This window comes from Oncorhynchus masou, chromosome 11, assembly GCF_036934945.1.
Source record: "Oncorhynchus masou masou isolate Uvic2021 chromosome 11, UVic_Omas_1.1, whole genome shotgun sequence".
NCBI lineage: Eukaryota > Metazoa > Chordata > Actinopteri > Salmoniformes > Salmonidae > Oncorhynchus > Oncorhynchus masou.
In genome coordinates, this window is record NC_088222.1 from 53,835,803 (window position 1) to 53,861,053 (window position 25,251).

Here is a 25,251-nt window from a genome sequence, read left to right on the forward strand (position 1 = left end):
TTTAGAATAAGGATGTAACAAAATGTGGAAAAAGTCAAGGGGTCTGAATACTTTCAGAAGGCACCGTACATCACCATAAGCCTTGGTTAAATGTCCATCAGTAGTGTCAGATGACGCAAAGTCAAGTGAATAAACCAACACATCGCACAAGTCAAGGAGCAACTTTATTATTGAACTGGATCCTTTAATACAGAAACTAGATAATCATGAGTGAGTAGTGTATGTGACCATTTTCACAATGGTATTTTTCAATCAGTCTGCCATACACAATTGAATGGGCATCTGTTTAAGCAAGTTTGTCCTCAAGTGTACCAGAGATTAACCCATCAAAAAGCTGCTGACAGAATCTAAAATAAAACATTCTGTAGAATGAAACAGCCAACTTCTGACTTACGTTTAAATGTTCTTAGAATGTGTAAAAAAAAAAATAGTGCAAACAGTGTTTTTCTTTTTACATCTGAAAATGTGGGGACTCACAATATAAGCCATGGTACATTGGATTGAATACGTTTCAATTTACAAAACTTGGTTGCCGTGCTCACCTTGAGATTTAAGACCGAGTAGAGCTAGTGGAGTAAGGAATTGGGGTTGTGATCTTGGACATTATACTCTTCAGCATTTCGTAATAAATATATGGCACACACCGTTTGGTCCATGTACACATATTTTCTGAATGCTTAAATAGAATTGTGTGAATACAATTATGTACATTGATGTTTTGCCGTGTTCCCCCTCTCGTGTTGGATGCTAAAGGTATTTTCATAAATCATGGCAAAACTGGACAGTACAAGGGGTGAGGTTTTACAGGAAGTAGTCTGGGGTGCGACGGGTGACATGAGGTTCTCCTCTACGAGGCGCCGGGTCAAACTGCAGGCTGGAAAAGAGAAACACATATCACACATCTTGTTTTTCATCAACAATCCTGTTCAGAGTTGATGGACCATCATTACATATACAGTTCTCACTCACTCACTACTCAATGTGTATTTATTACTACGTGTTTTACTTGTCTATTTCTCCCTGCATTGTTGGGAAGGGCCTGTTTTATTAAATATTTTACCTTTATTTAACTAGGCAAGTCAGTTAAGAACAAATTCTTATTTTCAATGAAGGCCTAGGAACAATGGGTTTAACTACCTTGTTCAGTGACCGAACAACAGATTGTCACCTTGTCAGCTCGGGGATCCGTTCTTGCAACATTTCGGTTACTCGTCCAACGCTCTAACCACTAGGCTACCTGCCGCCCCAGTAAGTGTTTTACTGTTAGTCTACACCTGTTGTTTACGAAGCATGTGACAAATAACATTTTACTTAATTCATTATCCTCCAGAAATAAGAGTCCCTTGACGGTAGTTCACCAAACTGAGGAGGAAACACTTCTTAGGGTTGGTCATGTATGGAATGGTAATCAATATGCTTACAAGGAGTATTTCAGGGTGTCGTCGAGTTCCATGATAGCTGCCTGGTTACCACAACGGTAACAGTAATTTGGTGCACTGAATATTGTCACCACGTTTCGCTCGTGGCACCAGTTGTAACCCTGTGGAAGAAAACAGGAGAGCAGCGGATCAGTAGTAAATGCAGAAACCTGAGACGTGCAAACAGACAACATTTGACATATTCAACAACCTGAATGAGGCGGCTAACATGTAACCAAAATGGTTTCACACTCATACACTTCACCATGGTCACCTTTTGACATTTCAAGCATGGAGAATCTGCGACAGACAGCTTACCTCCATAACCAGCTGATGAGCTCTGGACACCAGAGTAAGACGGTTGGCATGGTTGAATGTCTCAGATATGTCCTGGCCAAAGGTGTAGCCAGCCCCCCTGGGGGAGATGCCCCAGCCCCCACGGTCATCTGGGTCTGACCACAGCAGGTCACACATGGGGCCCTGGAGAGGAGGAGACGCATGTATGAAGTCATAAAGATACAGATAAAGATAAGGATCCAATATGATGAGTAGGATGGAAAGTTGCCTCAATAAGCTTTTGTGTTTTTCCACCTAATAGTTGAGGGCAAATAAACTGACCCTAGACCTGTGTCTACAAGCCATCTGCCTAGCACCAATGAGACAGCAGAGCATGCTCAGAAGCAGGGTTGTTGAGCCATGTACCTCATGTGGAACTTCCTGCAATCGGTCCAGCGCTCGGATGTGATCCAACGTGTCTATGGACGGAGACAGGCCCCCGTGAAGACAGAATATCTTAGAAGAAAACAGAAATGTTACTTGAATTTCAATATTGGTTTTGACAGAGACATAAGTGAACATGTATTTACAGCAGCAGGTAAAGCACAGATCACTTACATGTAAAAGGATCCATGAGCACCAACGTGTTCATAGGAGCATATCAAACTGGGTGTCAAATGAAAGCTAAGGGTCTACATCTTTGAGAAATGCAAGCAGATACATTTTTTCAACCATTTGATCTAAAAAAAAAAAAAAGGCATGGCTTTGATTTCTGGTTCAAATGATATAAAACGGGTCTTTGAAAGCATCTACCAGAAAAAGTCTGAAAAACGGTATTAGAAATACATCAAAAACGTTGAATACCCCTGACAACTAATAAACATTTACAAAGCAAGGTTATGCCATTGCACAGCCATAGGCTTCTACAAGCAAGTGTCACTGCTGAGGTTACTGCCTTTTTGAAGACTGTATTTCACAATATAATCAAGGTGGTATTCCAGTTTCAATAAATTCATAAAATGGCAGTTGCTTTTTTATTGACTGAATATACACTGAGTGTACAAAACATTAAGGACAACTGCTCTTTCCATGACAGACTGACCAGGTGAATCAGGTTGAAAGCTATGATCCCTTATTGAGGTCGCTTGTTAAATCCACTTCAAATCAGTGTAGATGAAGGGGAGGAGACAGGTTGAAGAAGGATTTTAAAGCCTTGAGACATTTGAGATTGTGTCTGTGTGCCATTCAAAGGTTGAATGAGCAAGATACAATATTGAAGTGCCTATGAACGGGGTATTGTCAGTGCCAGGTGCACCAGTTTGTGTCAAGAACTGCTACGCTGCTAAAATTCATGCTCAACAGTTTCCCGTGTGTATCAAGAATGGTCCTCCACCAAAAGGACATCCAGCCAACTTGACAACTATGGGTAACATTGGAGTCAACATGGGCCAGTATCCCTGTGGAACACTTTTAACATCTTGTAGAGTCCATGCCCCGAAGAATTGAGGCTGTCCTGAGGGCAAAAGTGGGGTTGCAACTCAATATTAGGAAGGTGTCCTTCAATGTTTTGTTAAGTCAATATATTTGGCGCAATTTAGCAATTATTATCTGTAATGGCTATGATAAATTAGGCAGTGTCGCATTATGCTGGCATGGTTATAATGTGCACATATTTCTCCCCTTGTGCTCTAATTATTATTTTTATTTGAGTAAAGAAAATCACGCAAGTACTCACTGTACAAAAATGTAAAATGCCCATCCCTAACCTGTGTCCACGGATGTGATTTCAATGTCCACAGACGTCATTTGTTTTGGCCTGGTACGGCCTTGATTTGGCCCAAACAAAGGCGTCCATGATTGGTTCAGATTTGGTCCGGCGTCACCAATCGTAGACGTCTAGGTTTCACAAGTTTGGACAGCACAGTACAGTGAAGCACAGTAAAAAAAAATAAACAAATTAAAAAAAGAGCACAGTATAGTTCAGTACAGTAGAGCACAGTAAAATGTACTGTACTATACTAGTACTCTACTGTGCTGCCCAAACATCTATGATTGGTTCAGATTTATTCTGGACCAACCAAATTTGGTCTTGTTTGGGGCGGAGCTCATTAGAATAATAGAGTGTGTAAAATAATAACCATATACAGGGATCTACATTTATATTTTTCATTGGTAACATTGATAGTTAGGAGTACCACATTCAATTTAGGAGCACCAAAAAAAGATATATATTTTTTTAAATTGAGATAAAGCTTCTACTGGGCCTATATGAATTCTAGCCACTTTTGAAGCACATGTAGTGGCCTAGAAACTAATATGTAACACTTTAAATGCATGTGTGTCTTGTTTTGCACACTTTGTACAAAATAATAAAGCGCAGTACTACAGGATATTTCTTAACGTAGCTCTTTATTAGCTAGCTATAACTGGCATGTTCACGTATTGCCAACCACGATCAAACTGACCATGACTTAACCATTTGGGTGGTCTTAACCAATCATAGCACAGTATGATATGGCGGTAAAATGCATCCAATTACAATTCAGTATGTTGACACATGAATATTACACCCCCCCCTTCTTTTAAATCAAAAGAAATGTTTACATATTCTAAGCGATTTTGAATACACGCTCTGTAGTTTGAACTCAAGGTAAGTAACCATTTATATTGCATACTATACCAACTGAATCAGACTCAAACAATGATGTTACTTTTCAAACAAGGGATTCTCAGCAACTCAGCTTTCACTGTAGAAATAGCATCTTAACAATTAAACAAATACAATACCAAAGCATTTCAAGTGAACTTTCTATAACAATTTACAGTCTGGAACTCTTAAGGCAGCGATCCACCTACACCCTTTGACATGTCACAGGACTAGGACAGCTCTGGGCTTGACCGCTCTTCCTGACCTTGTGCAATATGATGCTGAGCATGCTTCTGTCAGTCAACAGCTCTTGTGGTGTTGTAGGTAAGTATGGTTGGTGTATGTTGTGCTGTGTGTGTGTTTAGTCCATCACATTCTCTTTCAGGGGAACAGTTCATCTCAACAGTGTGTTGTTCTTTTGTGTTCAGTAGGTGACGACTGCGGCGGTACACCGCTCCTTCTGCGGTGCGGATGTGATATGAACGTTCAGTGTCGGCTGGCTGGATGACGACTGCTGGCTTCGAGGCCATGCTCCTGGATTCTAACTGACTCTCTGTCGTTCAGTGTCAGCTGGCTGGATGACGACTGCTGGCTTCGAGGCCATGCTCCTGGATTCTAACTGACTCTCCGTCGATCAGTGTCAGCTGGCTGGATGACGACTGCGGGCTTCGAGGCCATGCTCCTGGATTCTAACTGACTCTCCGTCGATCAGTATCGGCTGGCTGGATGACGACTGCTGGCTTCCAGAGGCCATGCTCCTGGATTCTAACTGACTCTCCGTCGATCAGTGTCAGCTGGCTGGATGACGACTGCGGGCTGAGGCCATGCTCCTGGATTCTAACTGACTCTCCGTCGATCAGTATCGGCTGGCTGGATGACGACTGCTGGCTTCCAGAGGCCATGCTCCTGGATTCTAACTGACTCTCCGTCGATCAGTGTCAGCTGGCTGGATGACGACTGCTGGCTTCGAGGCCATGCTCCTGGATTCTAACTGACTCTCCGTCGATCAGTGTCAGCTGGCTGGATGACGACTGCTGGCTTCGAGGCCATGCTCCTGGATTCTAACTGACTCTCCGTCGATCAGTGTCGGCTGGCTGGATGACGACTGCTGGCTTCGAGGCCATGCTCCTGGATTCTAACTGACTCTCCGTCGATCAGTGTCAGCTGGCTGGATGACGACTGCTGGCTTCGAGGCCATGCTCCTGGATTCTAACTGACTCTCCGTCGATCAGTGTCGGCTGGCTGGATGACGACTGCTGGCTTCCAGAGGCCATGCTCCTGGATTCTAACTGACTCTCCATCGATCAGTGTCGGCTGGCTGGATGACGACTGCTGGCTTCGAGGCCATGCTCCTGGATTCTAACTGACTCTCTGTCGTTCAGTGTCGGCTGGCTGGATGACGACTGCTGGCTTCCAGAGGCCATGCTCCTGGATTCTAACTGACTCTCCGTCGATCAGTATCGGCTGGCTGGATGACGACTGCTGGCTTCCAGAGGCCATGCTCCTGGATTCTAACTGACTCTCCGTCGATCAGTGTCAGCTGGCTGGATGACGACTGCTGGCTTCGAGGCCATGCTCCTGGATTCTAACTGACTCTCTGTCGATCAGTGTCGGCTGGCTGGATGACGACTGCTGGCTTCGAGGCCATGCTCCTGGATTCTAACTGACTCTCCGTCGATCAGTGGTGGTAGTGGTCTAGCTGACCTGTCGCTTTGTTGTTGTTGTCCTTGTGCGCGGTTTCCATGCATTTCCTTGTAGCTGACGACCTTAGGTTGCAGCTGCTGGTTGGTGCTGGGAAGGATTGAGCGAAGTCTGCAGCTCATCAACATCTGGGCTGGTGATTTGAAGTTGTCAACTGGAGTGTTGCGGTATTCAAGGAGACTGAGGTAGGGATCTCGTCTGCTTTTGCTTTGTCCATGAGTGATTTAGTGATCTGAGTGATCTGCACACATTTTTCAGCAAGGCCATTACTTTGAGGGTAATGTGGGCTTGTGGTGACATGTGTAAACTCTCATGCTTTTGTGAAGGATTCAAACTTATTGGATTTGAAACAGGGCCCATTGTCAGATAAAGTCTCTACAAGGCTGCTTTCAGCTTGTATATCATAGCTGCAGATGTGGTGCTGTGAAGCTTGTCGAGTTAGAAGTATCTGCTGTAGTAGTCCACTGTTACGATGTAGTCCTTGTTGTTCCAGGTAAACAGACCGGTTGCCACGACCTGCCAGGGTCGGTCTGGGATACAGTGGGGTAACATTCTTTGGTGTTTGAGGGGCGTCGTTCAAGACATATGGCGCATTTACCAACCATGTCCTCTATTGGTTTGCACATTCCGGGCCAAAACAAAAATGTCCCGTGCTCTGTTTGCACTTTTCCATGCCCATGTGTCCAGCATGGATCTTTGTCAAAATCTCTTCTCTGAGACTGGTAGGAATGATGACTTTCTCTCCTTTGAAAATGATTCCGTTGATCTGTGATAGTACCATCACGATGGTTCCAGAATTCTGAGACGCTGTGAGGGCATTTTCTCCTCTCCTCAGGCCATCCATCCTGTATGACTTTCCTCAGCTGTGCGAGTTGCGAGTCTTTTTCTCTTTCTGCTTGGATCTCCTTCAGTTTTGTGTCACTAACTGGTAAGTTGCTGTACACAGTGTGCACTTGCATGTCCATGCCTTCACTGAGGCTAATGTCCTTATGGGTAAGACACTTCCTGGAGAGTGTGTCTGCGACAGGGATGTCTTTGCCTGGACGGTGAGTGATTGTGAAGTCATATTTTTGTCGTTGAAGGATCATTCTCTGTAGCCTTGGCGGGGCTGCGGCTAGTGGTTTCCCCATGATTGACTCAAGGGGCTTGTGGTCGGATTCCACAATGACTTGTCGTCCATATATGTACTGATGGAAGCGTTTACATCCGAACAGAATGGCATAGAGCTCCTTTTCGATTTGAGCATAGTTGATTTCACAGTCAGAGATTTGGGAGCGTAGCCGATGGGCTTTCCTTCTTGCAGTAGCACTGCACCTGGTCCATACTTTGACGCGTCCATTTGGAGTCTGAGCTCTTTATCAATGTCGTAGTAGTCAAGGATTGGTCCTGGTTCTCTCGTGATCAAGTCTTTCACATTCTGGAAAGCAACGTCGTGTTGCTTGTCCCAGAGAAACTCACTGGACTGCTTTAGCAATTGACGCAGGGGTGCATTAGCATTGAAGAGGCTGGGTGCGAACTTGGCTAAGTAGTTGACCATGCCAAGCACCGTTTCCAGCTCTGCATGATTCCTTGGTGGCTCCAAGATCTTCTGTGGATCTGGCTTGATTCCAGTCGCTGTGAGAAGATGTCCGAAGTAGCTGACCTCTGTAGCGCTGACTGTGCTCTTCTCGGGGTTGAGCCGGACTCCTCTCTCTCGGGACCTTTGCGGCATCGGAGGGAGGTTTCGGTCGTGCTCCTCTTTGGTTCGACCATAGACAAGGATGTCGTCCACAATTGCCACAACTCCGTCGAGTCCTTCGTACACTTCGTCGATCTTTCGCCGAAACTCATCTTGGGCGGAGATAATCCCAAAAGGCAGGCGACGGAACCTGTAGCGTCCAAACGGTGTGTTGAATGTTGTGAGCTTAGATGACTTCTGTGAGCTTGATAGTCCAGTAGCCGGATCTAGCGTCCATGACACTGAAGTAGTGTGCTCCCGCTAGCTTGTGTGTGATGCCATCTAGCGTCGGTAAAAGGTAATGGGGGCGTTTGATAGCCTTGTTCAAGTCTCTTGGGTCGAGACATACTCGGAGCTTGCCTGTGCGTGGCTTCTCCACCACTACTAACGCGTTCATCCAGTCAGTCGGTTCTGTAACCTTGGTGACTATGTCAGATTGCGCCATGCTCTCCAACTCTTTCTTCAGACAGGCACGGAGAGCAAGGGGAATCTTTCTCGGTGGGTAGACCACAGGGGTTGTGCCTGGGTCAAGGTGAATGGTACATTCTCCTGGTAATAATCCTATTCCTGTAAAAACATCAGCAAACTCCTCCAGTAAATTGTCTGTCTACTGGTGCTGTCACTGATAAAACTAGCTTGATGAGGTCCATGAGGTCTAAACAAGCTTTAAGACCTAGCACTGCAGGTGCTCTAGTGTCAACAACATAAAAGTCCAACATCATGTCACTTTCCTTGTATTTGCATTTGAAAGTGCATGTGCCTTTTACTGGGAGCTGTTCACCACCATAACTAGTCAGTTTGCGCTGTAGCTCGCACTCAGATGTCAAGCAGTGGTACTTATTCAGAGGAATAATGTTTACTTGTGCACCAGTGTCTAGTTTGAACTTTAGCTCTGTGCCTTGTGTTCACGTGATGCGCTTGCGCTGCCGCGCAAAACGGTTTCCATCTGAGCCTGTGCTTGCTCGTGAGATCTGGCTATGTCGATAGCTTTGTCCAGCGTCACCTCAGACCCAACATTCAAAAGTTTCTCACTCGCGGTGAGTGTATTCCAAATACAATACGGTCCCTGACCATCTCATCCTTGTTTGCATAATCACAGTCTTTCACAAGCAGGCGCAGCTCTGTCACAAACTGTTCAAAAGACTCGCTAGCTCCCTGTACTTTCTCATGGAATTTGTACATGGCGAAAATCGTATTGTCTTCGGCGAAACATATGCTTCAAAACGATCGTAGTATGTTTTCAGTACCTTTGATTCAGTCTCGGTAAGCGTCCATGTGCTGTAAATATCTCTCCCTTTTTCACCGATCCAGAGGAGCAGGGAGCTGCATTATTCCTCTTCTCTTTCCTTCAGAGGACCCGTGAACATTAGCGCCACATGCTGTTTGTACTTACGCCATGCATCGGGTAAGTTTGTTGACTCCCAGTCCATTCGAGGTGAAGGAACTCCAGAAAAATCCATCTTGTAAGACCTTTTCCTCTGACACCATGTCTTGTTTTGCACAATTAATAAAATGCAGTACTACAGGATATTTCTTAACGTAGCTCTTTATTAGCTAGCTACAACTGGCATGTTCACGTATTGCCAACCAGGATCAAACTGACCATGACCTAAACATCTGGGTGGTCTTAACCAATCATAGCACAGTAGGATATGGCGGTAAAATGCATCCAATTACAATTCAGTATATTAGTGTCCATTATAAAATTATACGAATACCTGTAATTGAAATTACAAAGTCACTTGTGGAATTTCTTTCTCTGCCTTCAAATGTTTGGATACCAATGAGGTAACATGACTGGACGAAGTGTAAACGAATGGTTATCGACGTCGACACGCGAGTAGTTTTAGAACAGAGCACGACATAGTTTATGAACGTAAAATACAGTCCCGGAGGTCCGTTTTAGGAAGATAAAAAATGTTGCGGTGGTAATATGGGGTCGGGTCTTTTGACGTGGTTGGGCAAGAAGCAAACGGTGTTCGCGGTAGTTATGGTGCAACCATGACGCTAACAAATCTGTAGCCCTCAGAAGCAACCGTACAGAGAAACGTTATCACTAAAACAATTCTGGGAGAGCTTTTTTTCATAGTCACACAGTGCTCCCAAAATAAAACTCCTGGTCACACAGCAAAAGTTGTCACACTATAGAGCCCTGCCCATATATGCAAAGGATGATATTGCATATTTCTATCTTTGTGTACCTATTTAGTATACATCATGAAGCGAATGACATTCCTATCCACAATTATGCTATGCATTTCTGTGTAGTACAGAACAGGGACCCGTGATGTAAATCCATTTCACTTACTGTAGCTTCAAACTCATGGTGTCATGCCATAGCTGATATCATTCTTTCTGTAGACATCTTTAAATCTTAATTCGGAGTAGATATTTAACAGTTCTTGGCAAATGTGGTCGCATAATCTTATATATTTTTTTAGAGATTATACCGTAATTCTGTTACTAAACTTTGTATCTGCACAGTTCTTCCAGTAAATGTGTTTTTGTGAAATTTGTGTAAATTGTTCAAACGACTCCTTATGCATATAGTTGTATGGATTGTTACACTTTGAAAGCAATTGTTTGGCATACATTTTTACAAATAACCATTTTAGTCATAGAAGATTCAACTACATTTCAAATAAAAATGCGAAACCTCTTACCTGAGTATCTACTAAGGCAGTGAGGGGAAGGTAATCGAAGAGGTCTGTGAAGTATTTCCATACGTTTGCGTTGCCATACTTCCTTAGACACTCGTCATAGAAGCCGTACACTTGTGTGATCTGTCTGCTTTCGTGGTTCCCCCGAAGGATCGTGATGCGTTCACGGTACCGAACCTGTGATCAAATGTTAAAAATACAGGGAATTACAAAACAGCACTGTTCAATGGAGACGAGGGCATTCTGTAAATGAGTGTCTCTCAGCATTACATTGCTTTTGCAGCACAAGGCTCCCCCCGTGTATAACTAACCATTCAGCTCTCTCATTAGTCAAGTTAAAAAGTGTAAGGTAATTCAAAACTTTCAGGGGCGGTTTCCCTGACAGAGATTAAGCCTAGTCCTGAAGTGAAAAACATTTGATGGAAATTCTTCATTGAGTTTGCTTTTTAATTCCAGGACTAGACTTCATCTGTGTCCGGAAAACTGGTCCCCAGTGTACAACTACAACAACTTGCCTTAAGTGCTACAAGTAGCGTGACAGTTTCTACAGAGTAGTAGCCTCGGTCCACGTAGTCTCCCATGAACAGGTAGTTTGTGTCTGGAGACTTCCCTCCGATTCTGAAGAGCTCCATGAGGTCGTGGAACTGGCCGTGGACGTCTCCACACACTGTGACTGGACATCGGACCTCCTGCACGTTGGACTCCTTGGTCAGAATCTCCTTTGCCTGGACAAAACATAACACACAAACATCATAAGGCTGTGTTGTGGGCTACATTGCATTACGTTTCAGTCCCCTCTCTTCCCAATTGTCATCTTCCCAAGACATAAATAGACGAATGACATTTGGCAAGCTAGTTGAATGCCAAAGCAGTTCCTAGAAACCATTGGACTGTGTAGGGCAGCTCTAAGAACAGCTCTGCCTGCTGGGCGCAAAGCCGGTGGTCCAGGACTGTTCTTTAATGAAAGAGTGATCGCATGCAAGGCTGTATGTTGTCAATCTCTCACTCTCTCAAAACATATCAGTGCAGGTCTTTGATACAACTTCTATGCTAAACAAATTGTCCGCACACACACACCTTTCCATAGGCCCTTGTTGACAATGTTGTTAAACATCAACCTTTCCAAAAAGGAAGGGCCTTTTTGGTGTGCGGCTGGGATGATAAATGCAGGCAGTACAACACTGAGGGTTTAACCTGTTAGCAGCCATGACAGGTTAAGTGATTGTAAGGAGCTTTTAGAACTGAAATCCCATGTTGAGAGTAGAGCAGGGGTATGTGTCACTGGGTCAAGATGAGAGAAATAACTTTTGATCTCAGCTCAAGGCAGCACCCCGAGGGGGATAGAGTCACACTGGCAGATGGACGCCAAGGAGAAAGAGTGACCAGGCCAGGGCGAAAGAGGACTATGGTTAATGACCTAATTGCCCACAAAACAAGCCGGCTCCATGTGCCCTCACAACTATGCCGCATCAGGCCTTTCAATTAACTGCTGGCTGGGGTTTCTATAAAGCCATTCAATCGTTCGGCCAAAAGGCAAATTCTAAATGCGTATTAAATAAATCTGATATTTTTCTGAATTAATTTGAGTGGGAATTGAAGAGTCAGATAGGGCCAAGACTGGGAAAAAATGTAGGTCAATGGGACTCTAATCTTGGTTAACCCAGAAGTAAAATCTTGCGTGATTTGGTCAGATACATGGGTTTACGAGAGATTAGTGGGACTCAGAACCTCGGTAAAAAATGATATGCACCCGAGTTAACACATCCTAGAATATAGATCCTCTTAAATCAGTAACCTGAACCAACTGATCTAGGTATGCCTATACACCCCGAGTTTACCAAACTTAAGGAACACCTTATTGAGAGGCTGACCCTCAGTGCTGCTTTCTCCCTCTGCTGAGAATGACCATCAGATGCAGGCACCATCAGTCCAGGAAAATAAAAAACAAATCTAATTATTGAAATTTATGCTCACTCAGCTGTGCCTCACAAGTAATACAACAACGGATCAATTACCGGTGTGATCATATAAACTACCTACAAAATGTTTAAAATGGCTCGAACAATGCATTGGCAGGTCAATTCAAGCAAAGCCAAAATGCGGTCATGTATTGGGCCTATATAGGGCTGTTGCGGTGACCATATTACCGCCAAACCGGCAGTCACGAGCCATGAAGGCAGTTAAATTCCACATGACCGTTTAGTCACAGTCATTAGGCTTCTCTAAGCTCTGATTCAGCTAATGGTCATTAGTAGCCTACCTAACTTGCTAACTTCCTGGTACTCAGCACTCCATTGTCTCTCTAAATCACTCTGACATCAATGCAAATGTAATCAAAAATCTAATCAAACACTTCATGAGATCCCATGAGCTCAAGTTGGACAAGATTTCTATAGGCTATGCAATTGCGTGAGAAAACAGAGTGATCTGATGTGATTGGCCTGACTGAAACATGGCTTAAGCCTGATGAATTTACTGTGTTAAATGAGGCCTCACCTCCTGGCTACACTAGTGACCATATCCCCCGTGCATCCCGCAAAGGCGGAGGTGTTGCTAACATTTACGATAGCAAATTTCAATTTACACAAAAAAAAAAAAGACGTTTTCGTCTTTTGAGCTTCTAGTCATGAAATCTATGCAGCCTACGCAATCACTTTTTATAGCTACTGTTTACAGGCCTCCTGGGCCATATACAGCGTTCCTCACTGAGTTCCCTGAATTCCTATCGGACCTTGTAGTCATAGCAGATAATATTCTAATCTTTGGTGACTTTAATATTCACATGGAAAAGTCCACAGACCCACTCCAAAAGGCTTTCGGAGCCATCATCGACTCAGTGGGTTTTGTCCAACATGTCTCTGGACCCACTCACTGTCACAGTCATACGCTGGACCTAGTTTTGTCCCATGGAATAAATGTTGTGGATCTTAATGTTTTTCCTCATAGTCCTGGACTATCGGACCACCATTTTATTACGTTTGCAATTGCAACAAATAATCTGCTCAGACCCCAACCAAGGAACATCAAAAGTCGTGCTATAAATTCACAGACAACACAAAGATTCCTTGATGTCCTTCCAGATTCCCTCTGTCTATCCAATGACGCCAGAGGACAAAAATCAGTTAACCACCTAACTGAGGAACTCAATTTAACCTTGCGCAATATCCTAGATGCAGTTGTACCCCTAAAAACATATCTCATAAGAAACTAGCTCCCTGGTACACAGAAAATACCCGAGCTCTGAAGCAAGCTTCCAGAAAATTGGAACGGAAATGGCGCCACACCAAACTGGAAGTCTTCCGACTAGCTTGGAAAGACAGTACCATGCAGTACCGAAAAGCCCTTACTGCTGCTTGATCATCCTATTTTTCTAACTTAATTGAGGAAAATAAGAACAATCCGAAATTCCTTTTTGATACTGTCGCAAAACTAACTAAAAAGCAGCATTCCCCAAGAGAGGATGACTTTCACTTTAGCAGTGATAACTTCATGAACTTCTTTGAGGAAAAAATTATGATTATTAGAAAGCAAATTACAGACTCCTCCTTAAATTTGCGTATTCCTTCAAAGCTCAGTTGTCCTGAGTCTGCACAACTCTGCCAGGACCTAGGATCAAGAGAGACGCTCAAGTGTTTTAGTACTACATCTCTTGACACAATGATGAAAATAATCATGGCCTCTAAACCTTGAAGCTGCATACTGGACCCTATTCCAACTAAACTACTGAAAGCGCTGCTTCCTGTGCTTGGCCCTCCTATGTTGAACATAATAAACGGCTCTCTATCCACCGGATGTGTACCAAACTCACTAAAAGTGGCAGTAATAAAGCCTCTCTTGAAAAAGCCAAACCTTGACCCAGAAAATATAAAAAACTATCGGCCTATATCGAATCTTCCATTCCTCTCAAAAGTTTTAGAAAAGGCTGTTGCACAGCAACTCACTGCCTTCCTGAAGAAAAACAATGTATACGAAATGCTTCAGTCTGGTTTTAGACCCCATCATAGCACTGAGACGGCACTTGTGAAGGTGGTAAATGACATTTTAATGGCATCGGACCGAGGCTCTGCATCTGTCCTCGTGCTCCTAGACCTTAGTGCTGCTTTTGATACCATCGATCACCACATTCTTTTGGAGAGATTGGAAACCCAAATTGGTCTACACGGACAAGTTCTGGCCTGGTTTAGATCTTATCTGTCGGAAAGATATCAGTTTGTCTCTGTGAATGGTTTGTCCTCTGACAAATCAACTGTAAAATTCAGTGTTCCTCAAGGTTCCGTTTTAGGACCACATACATACATACATACATACATATATATATATATATATATATATATATATATATATATATATATATATATATATATCCTCTTGGGGATGTTATTCGAAAACATAATGTTAACTTAAACTGCTATGCGGATGACACACAGCTGTACATTTCAATGAAACATGGTGAAGCCCCAAAATTGCCCTTGCTAGAAGCATGTGTTTCAGACATAAGGAAGTGGATGGCTGCAAACTTTCTACTTTTAAACTCGGACAAAACAGAGATGCTTGTTCTAGGTCCCAAGAAACAAAGAGAACTTCTGTTGAATCTGACAATTAATCTTAATGGTTGTACAGTCGTCTCAAATAAAACTGTGAAGGACCTCGGCGTTACTCTGGACCCTGATCTCTCTTTTGAAGAACATATCAAGACCATTTCAAGGACAGCTTTTTTCCATCTACGTAACATTGCAAAAATCAGAAACTTTCTGTCCAAAAATGATGCAGAAAAATTAATCCATGCTTTTGTCACTTCTAGGTTAGACTACTGCAATGCTCTACTTTCCGACTACCCAGATAAAGCACTAAATAAACTTCAGTTAGTGCTAAATACGGCTGCTAGAATCCTGACTAGAACCAAAAAATTGGATCATATTACTCCAGTGCTAGCCTCCCTACACTGGCTTTCTGTCAAAGCAAGGGCTGATTTCAAGGTTTTACTGCTAACCTACAAAGCATTACATGGGCTTGCTCCTACCTATCTCTCTGATTTGGTCCTGCCGTACATACCTACACGTACGCTACAGTCACAAGACGCAGGCCTCCTAATTGTCCCTAGAATTTCTAAGCAAACAGCTGGAGGCAGGGCTTTCTCCTATAGAGCTCCATTTTTATGGAACGGTCTGCCTACCCATGTCAGAGATGCAAACTCGGTCTCAACCTTTAAGTCTTTACTGAAGACTCATCTCTTCAGTGGGTCATATGATTGAGTGTAGTCTGGCCCAGGAGTGGGAAGGTGAACGGAAAGGCTCTGGAGCAACGAACCGCCCTTGCTGTCTCTGCCTGGCCGGTTCCCCTCTTTCCACTGGGATTCTCTGCCTCTAACCCTATTACAGGGGCTGAGTCACTGGCTTCATGGTGCTCTCTCATGCCGTCCCTGGAAGGGGTGTGTCACCTGAGTGGGTTGATTCACTGATGTGGTCATCCTGTCTGGGTTGGCGCCCCCCTTGGGTTGTGCCATGGCGGAGATCTTTGTGGGCTATACTCAGCTTTGTCTCAGGATGGTAAGTTGGTGGTTGAAGATATCCCTCTAGTGGTGTGGGGGCTGTGCTTTGGCAAAGTGGGTGGGGTTATATCCTTCCTGTTTGGCCCTGTCCGGGGGAGTCCTCGGATGGGGCCACAGTGTCTCCTGACCCCTCCTGTCTCAGCCTCCAGTATTTATGCTGCAGTAGTTTATGTGTCGGGGGGCTGGGGTCAGTTTGTTATATCTGGAGTACTTCTCCTGTCCAATTCGGTGTCCTGTGTGAATCTAAGTGTGCGTTCTCTAATTCTCTCTTTTGGAGGACCTGAGCCCTAGGACCATGCCCCAGGACTACCTGACATGATGACTCCTTGCTGTCCCCAGTCTACCTGGCCGTGCTGCTGCTCCAGTTTCAACTGTTCTGCCTTATTATTATTCGACCATGCTGGTCATTTATGAACATTTGAACTTCTTGTCCATGTTCTGTTATAATCTCTACCCGGCACAGCCAGAAGAGGACTGGCCACCCCACATAGATTGGTTCGTTTCTAAGTTTTAGCCTTTCTAGGGAGTTTTTCCTAACCACCGTGCTTCTACACCTGCATTGCTTGCTGTTTGGGGTTTTAGGCTGGGTTTCTGTACAGCACTTTGAGATATCAGCTGATGTACGAAGAAGGGCTATATAAATACATTTGATTTGATTTGAGTGATGGCCTCTACTAAAAAGAGGATCCCATTAGCTTTCTATAGGCTAGGCCTACTATATTTAATTCTCAACTTTCCTAATATAAGGCATATTGCTTCTTTTTACAACAGGAGAATAGCCTACTTGGCTGGCATGTAAATGGACCACGGAAAAAGCAGCCTCCATTTGCTATTTATGTCTTTTTTCCCCCCGCTGCCCCTGTTTCTAGACAGGTGCATGATAAGTGGTCCATTCTAGATTTTTTTTAAATCATATTATTTTGTATATTTGAATACGATATTAAAATCAAGAATAGTCTGATGGGTGACAATATTAGCCTATCACTTGTGAGTTAGATATTATCACTTGTGAAATGACACCCAGCATAAGAAACAATTCCTTTTTTTTCGCAACTTGTTTGAAATCAGCCCCACACCTCATGTAGCCTAGCTCATAGGCCTGCCTATATGTTTCAATAGGGTTTGTATCACAACTAAATTGGCCAAATAACTTCTTAAAATGAAGCACGTTAATCCGCTTTACAAGGGGTGTAGAGCCTAACTGGCATATATACGCAGCTCTTGAGTTTCAAGTTTAGGGAAGATCATTTTCACCATAAAAATGCACCTTTATAATTAAATGTTTTTGATAACGTTTTCCGCTAATGAAACAGTCACACTTATAGCCTATTACCATCTGCGCTTATAATGTGAAGAAATAGCCTAATAGTTTATCAACATTTCAAGCTAAATATTCTGATCTGTTGCGTCGGCCATATTGCGTAAAAAAATGTATTTGATGCTATTGGTTGTATTAATGTGGGATCTGTCGCATCCCACAACTGTTCGGAATATTTATTTCTCACACAGAAAAGGTCGGCTTTTGTTCTATGGCGGATAGTATATTGACATAGGCTAGTGCTTTTGCTGTTCATGAGGCCTACTCATCTTGTTGGCTGACGAAAAGTAAATGTGGACAATTCTTCCAATATCTTCAATACGCACCTCGGAATTGGATAAGGACGCGCAGTATCTGAGTGGGATGCTTCAGATTGCACAGCACTCAGGGAGAAGGGCACAAGAGGCACTGTTTTACAGCCACAAAGGAAATTCAAGGCATTATCACATGCTTGTCAAATTGTGAATGAGACTATGAGTGTGTACAATCTGCCCAAAAAACAAAGCAGAGCTCATGCCCTTCAAGCTACTTTTTTCAAAATCAGTCTCATCATGCAGCCTTACAGTGTATTAAAAATCAAAACATATAGGCCAACGTTTGTACGACAACTAAAGATACATTAATAACTAAATTAAGCGTATAGGAATAACCATTTATTTGTTAACCACTCACAGAATAGCCACGTGCACACTTCCTTAAATAGTTGATAAGATATGAATATTTTATTCAGCTTTGTTCAATTGTACTCTTATATATCCCATTTAGCAGACGCTTTTGTCCAAAGCGACTTACAAGTCGGCTGGGGCCACTACTTTTACATATGGGTGGCCCCAGCGGGAATCGAACCCACGACACTTGGCGTTGCAAGCGCCATGCTCTACCGACTGAGCCACACAGGACTCTTCATACTATATAATATAAAACAATGGCACGACATTAGAAATCTTGTCTGCTAAATGAACTAGTGTAGCCCACAGCCATTTGGCATAGCCACATCAGGACAACTCAGTATGCCATTCTTTCCTTCGGAATAGACTACATTTTCTTCATATCATGCTTCTTTAGACATGTCTAAAATAAATAATGGATTTATTGTGAAGGTGTAGGCTATATTACATGGATTTATTATTAGAGACTTTTTTTGAGTGGCTTGTAGGCTGTGTGTGGAAGCCAGCAGATGCTAAATATGTTTGTTAATTAACAGTCAATTACCGTGATACCGACAGTTAAATGTGTTTGTTAATTAACAGTCAATTACCGACAGTTGTTTGCATTAACACATTTAAAACTGTGTTAATGTTGCATAGGCTTACATTTTTGAGTCATGTTAGAAATTTAAAAAATAAATCTGAGCGGTAGAGGTCAGCTTGCACCGACTCAGAAAGTGATCGACTTGAAAAAGGTTGACCACTGTTCTAGAGTTTAACACTATAAAAATGTCCCTTCAAAGTTGCAATTGTGTACATTTCTAGACATCTTTGAAAAGTGAGTGTAGTAAATAGCATTTCTTTGTCCTAAAGGGGCAGTGTTGTATTTTGAGACAGGCTAAATAGCCAATAGGCAGAGGGTAGCATAATATGTCTCTGAGTCTCTGTAATAATGGTATGGGAATAATAATAATGCATTTTATTTTGTAATGTGGTTTCTTGCATCAAACCATTTTCAGTTGGATAAACAAGTTAATGTCAAGCATGTTAAAGTTTCATGGAATGTAGGCCTACATTGAACACCACACATTGGCTGTAACTGTAGGATGAATGACAGAAAAGCTATTTCCATGTTAAAATGCTTTTCCATGTTTTGATGGTAGGCCACTCCGGTAGACCGACTTTATGATCAAAACAGTCACAGTAGCCTACTTGGCCACTTAAAACAAACTTAAAGCGGGTACAGCCTCAGTGTTCACAGTAAATGCCCGCTGGAAGTTTCACAACGTTCAAGTTCACGCTCAGCAGACCTGAAATTTGCTCAGTGCTGAAAAAGAAATGTCGGGAACATTTCTAGTCAGTCTACGTCATGGAAAGAGTAGATGTTTATAATGTTTTATATACTCAGTGTTTATTGAATGGATGACTTAGCAGGTTACATAAATTGCTCCACCCCTCATAACCGCATCTACTACAGGACTGCTTATTCAGCGTTAGCTAGAAACCTTTGGCCTAGATTGTTGACTGTGAAAACAAACTACTCAACAACATGGTGGATGCCACCATCTTTGCATTTAACCAACTGACTCTACCTTTAACCTTCCAAGGTGTCAAAAGGGTACTCTGTCATCACTCACAACTGAATGTTCTCAGCACAAAAACACATTAACCATCACACGGGGGCAATCAGTAATTCAGAATCCAGTGATCCGAGTTTGATTCTCTTGTTGACCGCTCTGAGTAATACACAAGCAAGAGTCTACCTGAAAGTCTGAGTCTGGTTTGCATGTGACGTTTTGTTGTTTCAGAGCTCCTGCTTCTCTTGGATCGTAACACTGAAGTCTCCCGGTGTAAGAAAATGTTTTAAATACAAGAAACAACAGCTTTTCAATGTGTTATGAGTGGGTTGCTGTGATGTAAGAGCTTGCTTTTCTCACTCTCCCCCATTCTTTAATTTGTATCCCAAGACAGAGGCTATTCCACCAGTGTTATATTGGAGTCACAGAGCCCAGCCACAATGTGGTGGTGATGCAACTCAGAAGCATTCACATCTACGGCTATTTTTACACTCATTGCGCATTCTGCTGAACACATTACCAAAAGTCACAGGGGATGGATGCATCAGACATCTCTGAGCAAATGTGTGCTCTCAAACCACACACACACACACAAACTACCATTATGCTTAGGCCTACCAATTTGGAGCTGTGAGGGACCTGCTCGATTATGTGCTCAGGAGTTAAGACCGCTGATTAAGCAGTTGACAACTCAAGAGTTTGACTTGATGAAGTGACAAAACCCCTTTACTTGAAACAAATTAAAGTTAATTCCTTCTAGCCACCTGCTTTTGACTGAGACTGAACTCCACAGGCAAATAGAACGTGATCGCCGACACCTCGTGGCTTAATATTACAAATTTGGCAACGGGGAATTCTAGCCAAGTACCATATCCATCCGTACCGTAATCCTGGCCTCTAAGGCATCTCTGGACAATAAATCACCTGTTTGTAAACAAGACAAAACAAGAACGCGAATAGGATACACGGTTGTAGGACAGACGGTATTTAAGCAACCTAGTGAAAAGGGCATCAAGGAAGATTGAGGTTAAATCCTTGCTCAGACCGTTGGTGGTGTACTGATGATGTGATAAACGGACCCAATTCTGGCCCCATCCCATAAACTTTCTCCAATTTAGGATGGATGAGGCGAGTGTGTGCGCTTTACAAAGGTTCTTAGAGGGTACGGTTCAGGGCCGACCCGCCTATTAGGCAGGATTAGGTGGCTGCCGAAAGCGTAAGATTGAAGAGGGCTGCATTTTCCCAAATAAACTGGCCAAGACGCACCTCCAACAACCCATAAAACACTCGCATAATTCTGCCCCGAAAAACAAAGAACTTCTCGCCCAGTGGCACATGTGCTATTAAGATGAATGCCGATGCCACCCCATGATATGCAATGCCCACTTTGCTAAAGGCAGGGGCATAAAATATGTATCTTGTCCATGCTCAGCACACCTCTCCATGGTGACGACTTGGAGTTCGAGATTCCTTTAGGTGCCTTTTGGCAGAACATCAGAAACAAGATTCCCTGGTCTGATGAAATCAAGACTTTGGACTGAATGCCAAGCGTCACGTCTGGAGGAAACCCGGCACCATCCCTACAGCGAAACATGGTGGCGGCAGCATCATGCTGTGGGGATGTTTTTCACAGGCAGGGACTGGGAGATTAGTTAGGATTGAGGGAAACAGGACAACAGCCCTAAGCACACAGCCAAGAAAACGCAGGAGTGGCTTCAGGACAAGTCTCTGAATATCCTTGAGTGGCCCAGCCAGAGCCCAGACTTGAACACGATCTAACAACTCTGGCGAGACCTGAAGATAGCTGTGCAGCGACGCTCCCTTGACAGAGCTTGAGAGGATCTGCAGAGAAGAGTGGGGGAAAACTCCCCAAATACAGGTGTGCCCAGCTTGTAGCGTCATACCCAAGAAGACTCGAGGCTGTAATGGCTGCCAAAGACGCTTCAACAAAGTACTGAGTAAAGGGTCTGAATACTTATCTAAATGTGATATTTCCGTTTTATTTTTGAAATACATTTGCTAAAAAAATAAAATATATTTTTCAAAGGGTATTGCTTTGTCATTATGGGGTATTGTGTGTAGATTGTTTTGTCAATTTAATTCATTTTAGAATAAGGCCGGAAAGTAACAAAAGGTGGAAAAAGTCAAGGGGTCTGAATACTTTCCGAATGCTCGCTGGCTGTCTGTCTGTCTAGTTGAAGTCGGAAGTTCACATACACCTTTGCCAAATACATTTAAACTCAGTTTTTCACAATTCCTGACATTTAATCCAGGTAAAAATTCCCTGTTTTAGGTCAGTTAGGATCACTGCTTTATTTTAAGAATGTGAAATGTCAGAATAATAGTTGAGATATTTATTTATTTCAGATTGTATCTATTTCATCACATTCCCAGTGGGTCAGAAGTTTACATACACTTAATTAGTATTTATTTGGTAGCATTACCTTTAAAATTGTTTAACCTGCGTCAAACATTTTGGGTAGCCTTCCACAAGCTTCCCACAATAAATTGGGTGAATTTTGGCCCATTCCTCCTGACAGAGCTGGTGTAACGGAGTCAGGTTTGCAGGCCTCCTTGCTCGCACAAGCTTTTTCAGTTCTGCCCACAAATTTATGGGATAGAGGTCAGGGCAGTGTGATGGCAACTCCAATACCTTGACTGTGTTGTCATTAAGCCATTTTTCCACAACTTTGGAAGTCTGCTTGGGGTCATTGCCCATTTGGAAGATCCATTTGCAACCAAGCTTCAACTTCCTGACTGATTGAGATGTTACTTCAATTTATCCATCCTCACGATGCCATCTATTTTGTGAAGTGCACTAGTCCCTCCTGCAGCAAAGCAACCCCACAACATGATGCTGCCACCCCCGTGGTTCACGGTTGGGATAGTGTTCTTCGGCTTGCAAGCCTCCCCTTTTTCCTCCAAACATAAATGGTCATTATGGCCAAACAGTTATATTTTTGTTTCATCAGACCAGAGGACATTTCTCAAAAAAGTATGATCTTTCTCCCCATGTGCAGTTGCAAACTGTCGTCTGTCTTTTTTATGGCGGTTTTGGAGCAGTGGCTTCTTCCTTGCCGAGCAGCCTTTCAGGTTATGTCGATATAGGACTCGTTTTACTGTGGGTATAGATACTTTTGTACCCGTTTCCTCCATCAACTTCACAGGGTCCTTTGCTGTTGTTCTGGGATTGATTTGCACTTTTCGCACCAAAGTATGTTAATCTCCAGGAGACAGAACTCGCCTCATTTCTGAGCGGTATGACGGCTGCGTGGTCCCATGGTGTTTATACTTGCGTACTATTGTTTGTACAGATGAATGTGGCACCTTCAGGCATTTGGAAATTGCTCCCAAGGATGAACCAGACTTGTGGAGGTCTACAATTTTTTTTCTGAGGTCTTTGATGATTTCCCCATGATGTCAAGCAAAGAGGCACGGAGTTTGAAGGTACACCTCCAATTGACTCAAATTAAGTCAATTAGCCTATCAGAAGCGTCTAAAGCCATGACATAATTTTCTGGAATTTTCCAAGATGTTTAAAGGCACAGTCAATTTAGTGTATGGAATGGTAAACTATTCTGGCTCCCCAAGCGGATATACACGATACAAGTTGGACTTCCTCTCTGGGTATAACACAACGAAAAGAGTCCGCAGCCCCCCCCCCCCAAAAAACAACTCCACCCACACATATATTCGCCTAATCCATGTAGCAGACTTTAGGCATCCCTCAACATAACAAGACAGCGAAATGAACCAGACACATGCGCATTGCTCACATGGAGCTCACCAAACATTATATATTTTTGTTTTGTTTTACAAAACTCATAGTGATAAGAAATAAAAACAAAAGTTGTTTCTCACAAGTGTGAACTCTGCAAACAACATTTCCACTCCGAGAATGAGAACTAAATACTAAAGAATAAGGCATTAACAAATGTATGTAACCAAATTACGGGGATTAACGGTAAATGTACTGCTGGTGATATGTAATGGGAAATTAATTAATTTACAAGATAAATCAACAAAAGGCAAACAATTCACACAATGAAACAATTGATGCTAAAGAATTGGTGGGAGACAGCTGAGCGGCTTCTTGAGAGAGGTGTGCCTAGAGCCCCCCCTTGTCTCAACATTTCAAATTATACTCAAGACACATTATCCTTATACATATTTTAGATGCTTTTCACTGACAGCCACCACGCAATAAACATTTAGGCCTATTGTTACGCCTGCTGCCCAAATGGCGGACTTTCCAACTACGCATAGGCCTACTCACTTGTGACTTGACACTACATACAGATTTTTTTTGAACGAAGCTAATGATCCTCTGTGGCTAAGTCATGTTCTCTTATGAAGTATTTTCAATTTGGTCATTTATTTCTGTAAAGACTGGAGTAATTATAATTCTGGAAAATGTATTTCAATTTAATTGATAATGCGCTGACTGTGGCATCTGATATTCAGAACTTGAATAGCCAAAATGATTAGTCTTAAGTCTGTCAGGTATCAGGACTAAAGCCACTGCAACTACCACACGGATAGGCATGAATTAAAGTGCATTGTGGGCAGTAGAGCCTAGGCGACTATTCTACATTGCGGTGATAGGAAGGCTGAAAATATTTTTGACAGCATATCGGTCAGACCGGGCCTCGTATGGTTTGACTTGATTTTCAACATAACATGTCTTGTTTAGTACTGACACAATTTATGTCATTTAGATGTTCCGGACAAGCATGTTTATATGAATGCAACCGTGTGGCGTCTCCAAAATGAACAAAACACATTGCTGCAGTAAAATGCTAAACCGGTTTTACAGCTCAGCAGAATGAGAAGTTAAATGTGATGGACAAAATCGGCGCCATTTTAAGGATGTCTGGGGCGAGTGTAAGCGTAGAAAAGCCGCATTCGAATTGTTCTATAAATGTGCAAGCCATGTGTGTTATTATTTCTGAAAGGTTGACGAGAAGTTTAGATACTGTAGGCTACACAGTAAACTATGGAAATATAAATGCCTGCTCTTGAAACTAGACAGGATTATGTATTCTACTTGGCAAGTAGGAAGTGCTGACAAGCTCCGCAACATGTATCGCCCCCTGAATGTGACTGTACACAATTTGAGATGGAAAGTTATTAATTTCCGTATACCATACCTTTTCGCACAGAGTTTTTACTTGGCTCTCCGACAGCTGTTTGCATTCGGTGACTTGTTCAATCCATAGGTCGATCTCCTTCGTAAAACACTTCTCATCCATTTCTGGTTGTTATTTCGGGTAATTCAGTGGCACAACAATTGGCGCGATTTACCCAAATACTTGCTTGAAATCGTCCGCAAACTTGTCAACCCGGTTCCTATTTCTGAAAGTATATGATGAGGGGAAAGCTGACTAGGAAATATATAGACGTCAGATGCGCCTGTCCCACCCGAGGCCGTGATCCATTCCGACACAAATACCAAAGTCAGATTCTACTAGATGGGATACAGCTTTTGTCAAGATTGGATTTTTCGTAGCAGGTTAATCGGTCTTGACTAGAAAGGATGCCGCTTTTGTCAGATTTGACTTTTCGCAGCAGGTTAGGAGAATTGGGTTACCTTCAATTAAGAAAATAAAAACTTTGTACGTTAATTTGACAAAAGCTGTACCCCTTCTAGACATGACCATGAAAGTACCACCGATTTGGCTGTTTCAATGCTGCGTTCCTGTCCTATCGAAGTTATTAGGAAATTATAGTTCCGACAGGGAT

The 25,251-nt window shown here is 42.9% G+C and overlaps 1 protein-coding gene across 1 annotated transcript; it reads right to left on the reverse strand.

Moving 5' to 3' along the window:
* Nucleotides 1-145: 145 nt before the first annotated feature.
* Nucleotides 146-24,985, reverse strand: LOC135548835 (serine/threonine-protein phosphatase 2A catalytic subunit alpha isoform-like). Its single transcript, XM_064978815.1, has 7 exons — nt 24,660-24,985; nt 10,935-11,144; nt 10,423-10,596; nt 2,121-2,210; nt 1,737-1,898; nt 1,422-1,540; nt 146-874 (listed from the first exon to the last, which is right to left on the reverse strand). The coding sequence occupies exons 1-7, from the start codon at nt 24,759-24,761 to the stop codon at nt 802-804; spliced, it is 930 nt and encodes a 309-aa protein (XP_064834887.1). The 5' UTR covers nt 24,762-24,985; the 3' UTR covers nt 146-801.
* Between the last annotated feature and the right edge of the window lie 266 nt (nt 24,986-25,251).

What these genes read in the sequence shown, in the direction of transcription:
- LOC135548835 (XM_064978815.1), bottom strand. Translation starts at nt 24,761, where the DNA reads ATGGATGAGAAGTGTTTTACGAAGGAGATCGACCTATGGATTGAACAA. An exon ending in CGCTACTTGTAGCACTTAAG is followed by an intron (nt 10,597 to 10,934) that starts GCAAGTTGTTGT and finishes ATTTGATCACAG; the next exon opens with GTTCGGTACCGTGAACGCAT. An exon ending in CTGCCTTAGTAGATACTCAG is followed by an intron (nt 2,211 to 10,422) that starts GTAAGAGGTTTC and finishes TTTTCTTCTAAG; the next exon opens with ATATTCTGTCTTCACGGGGG.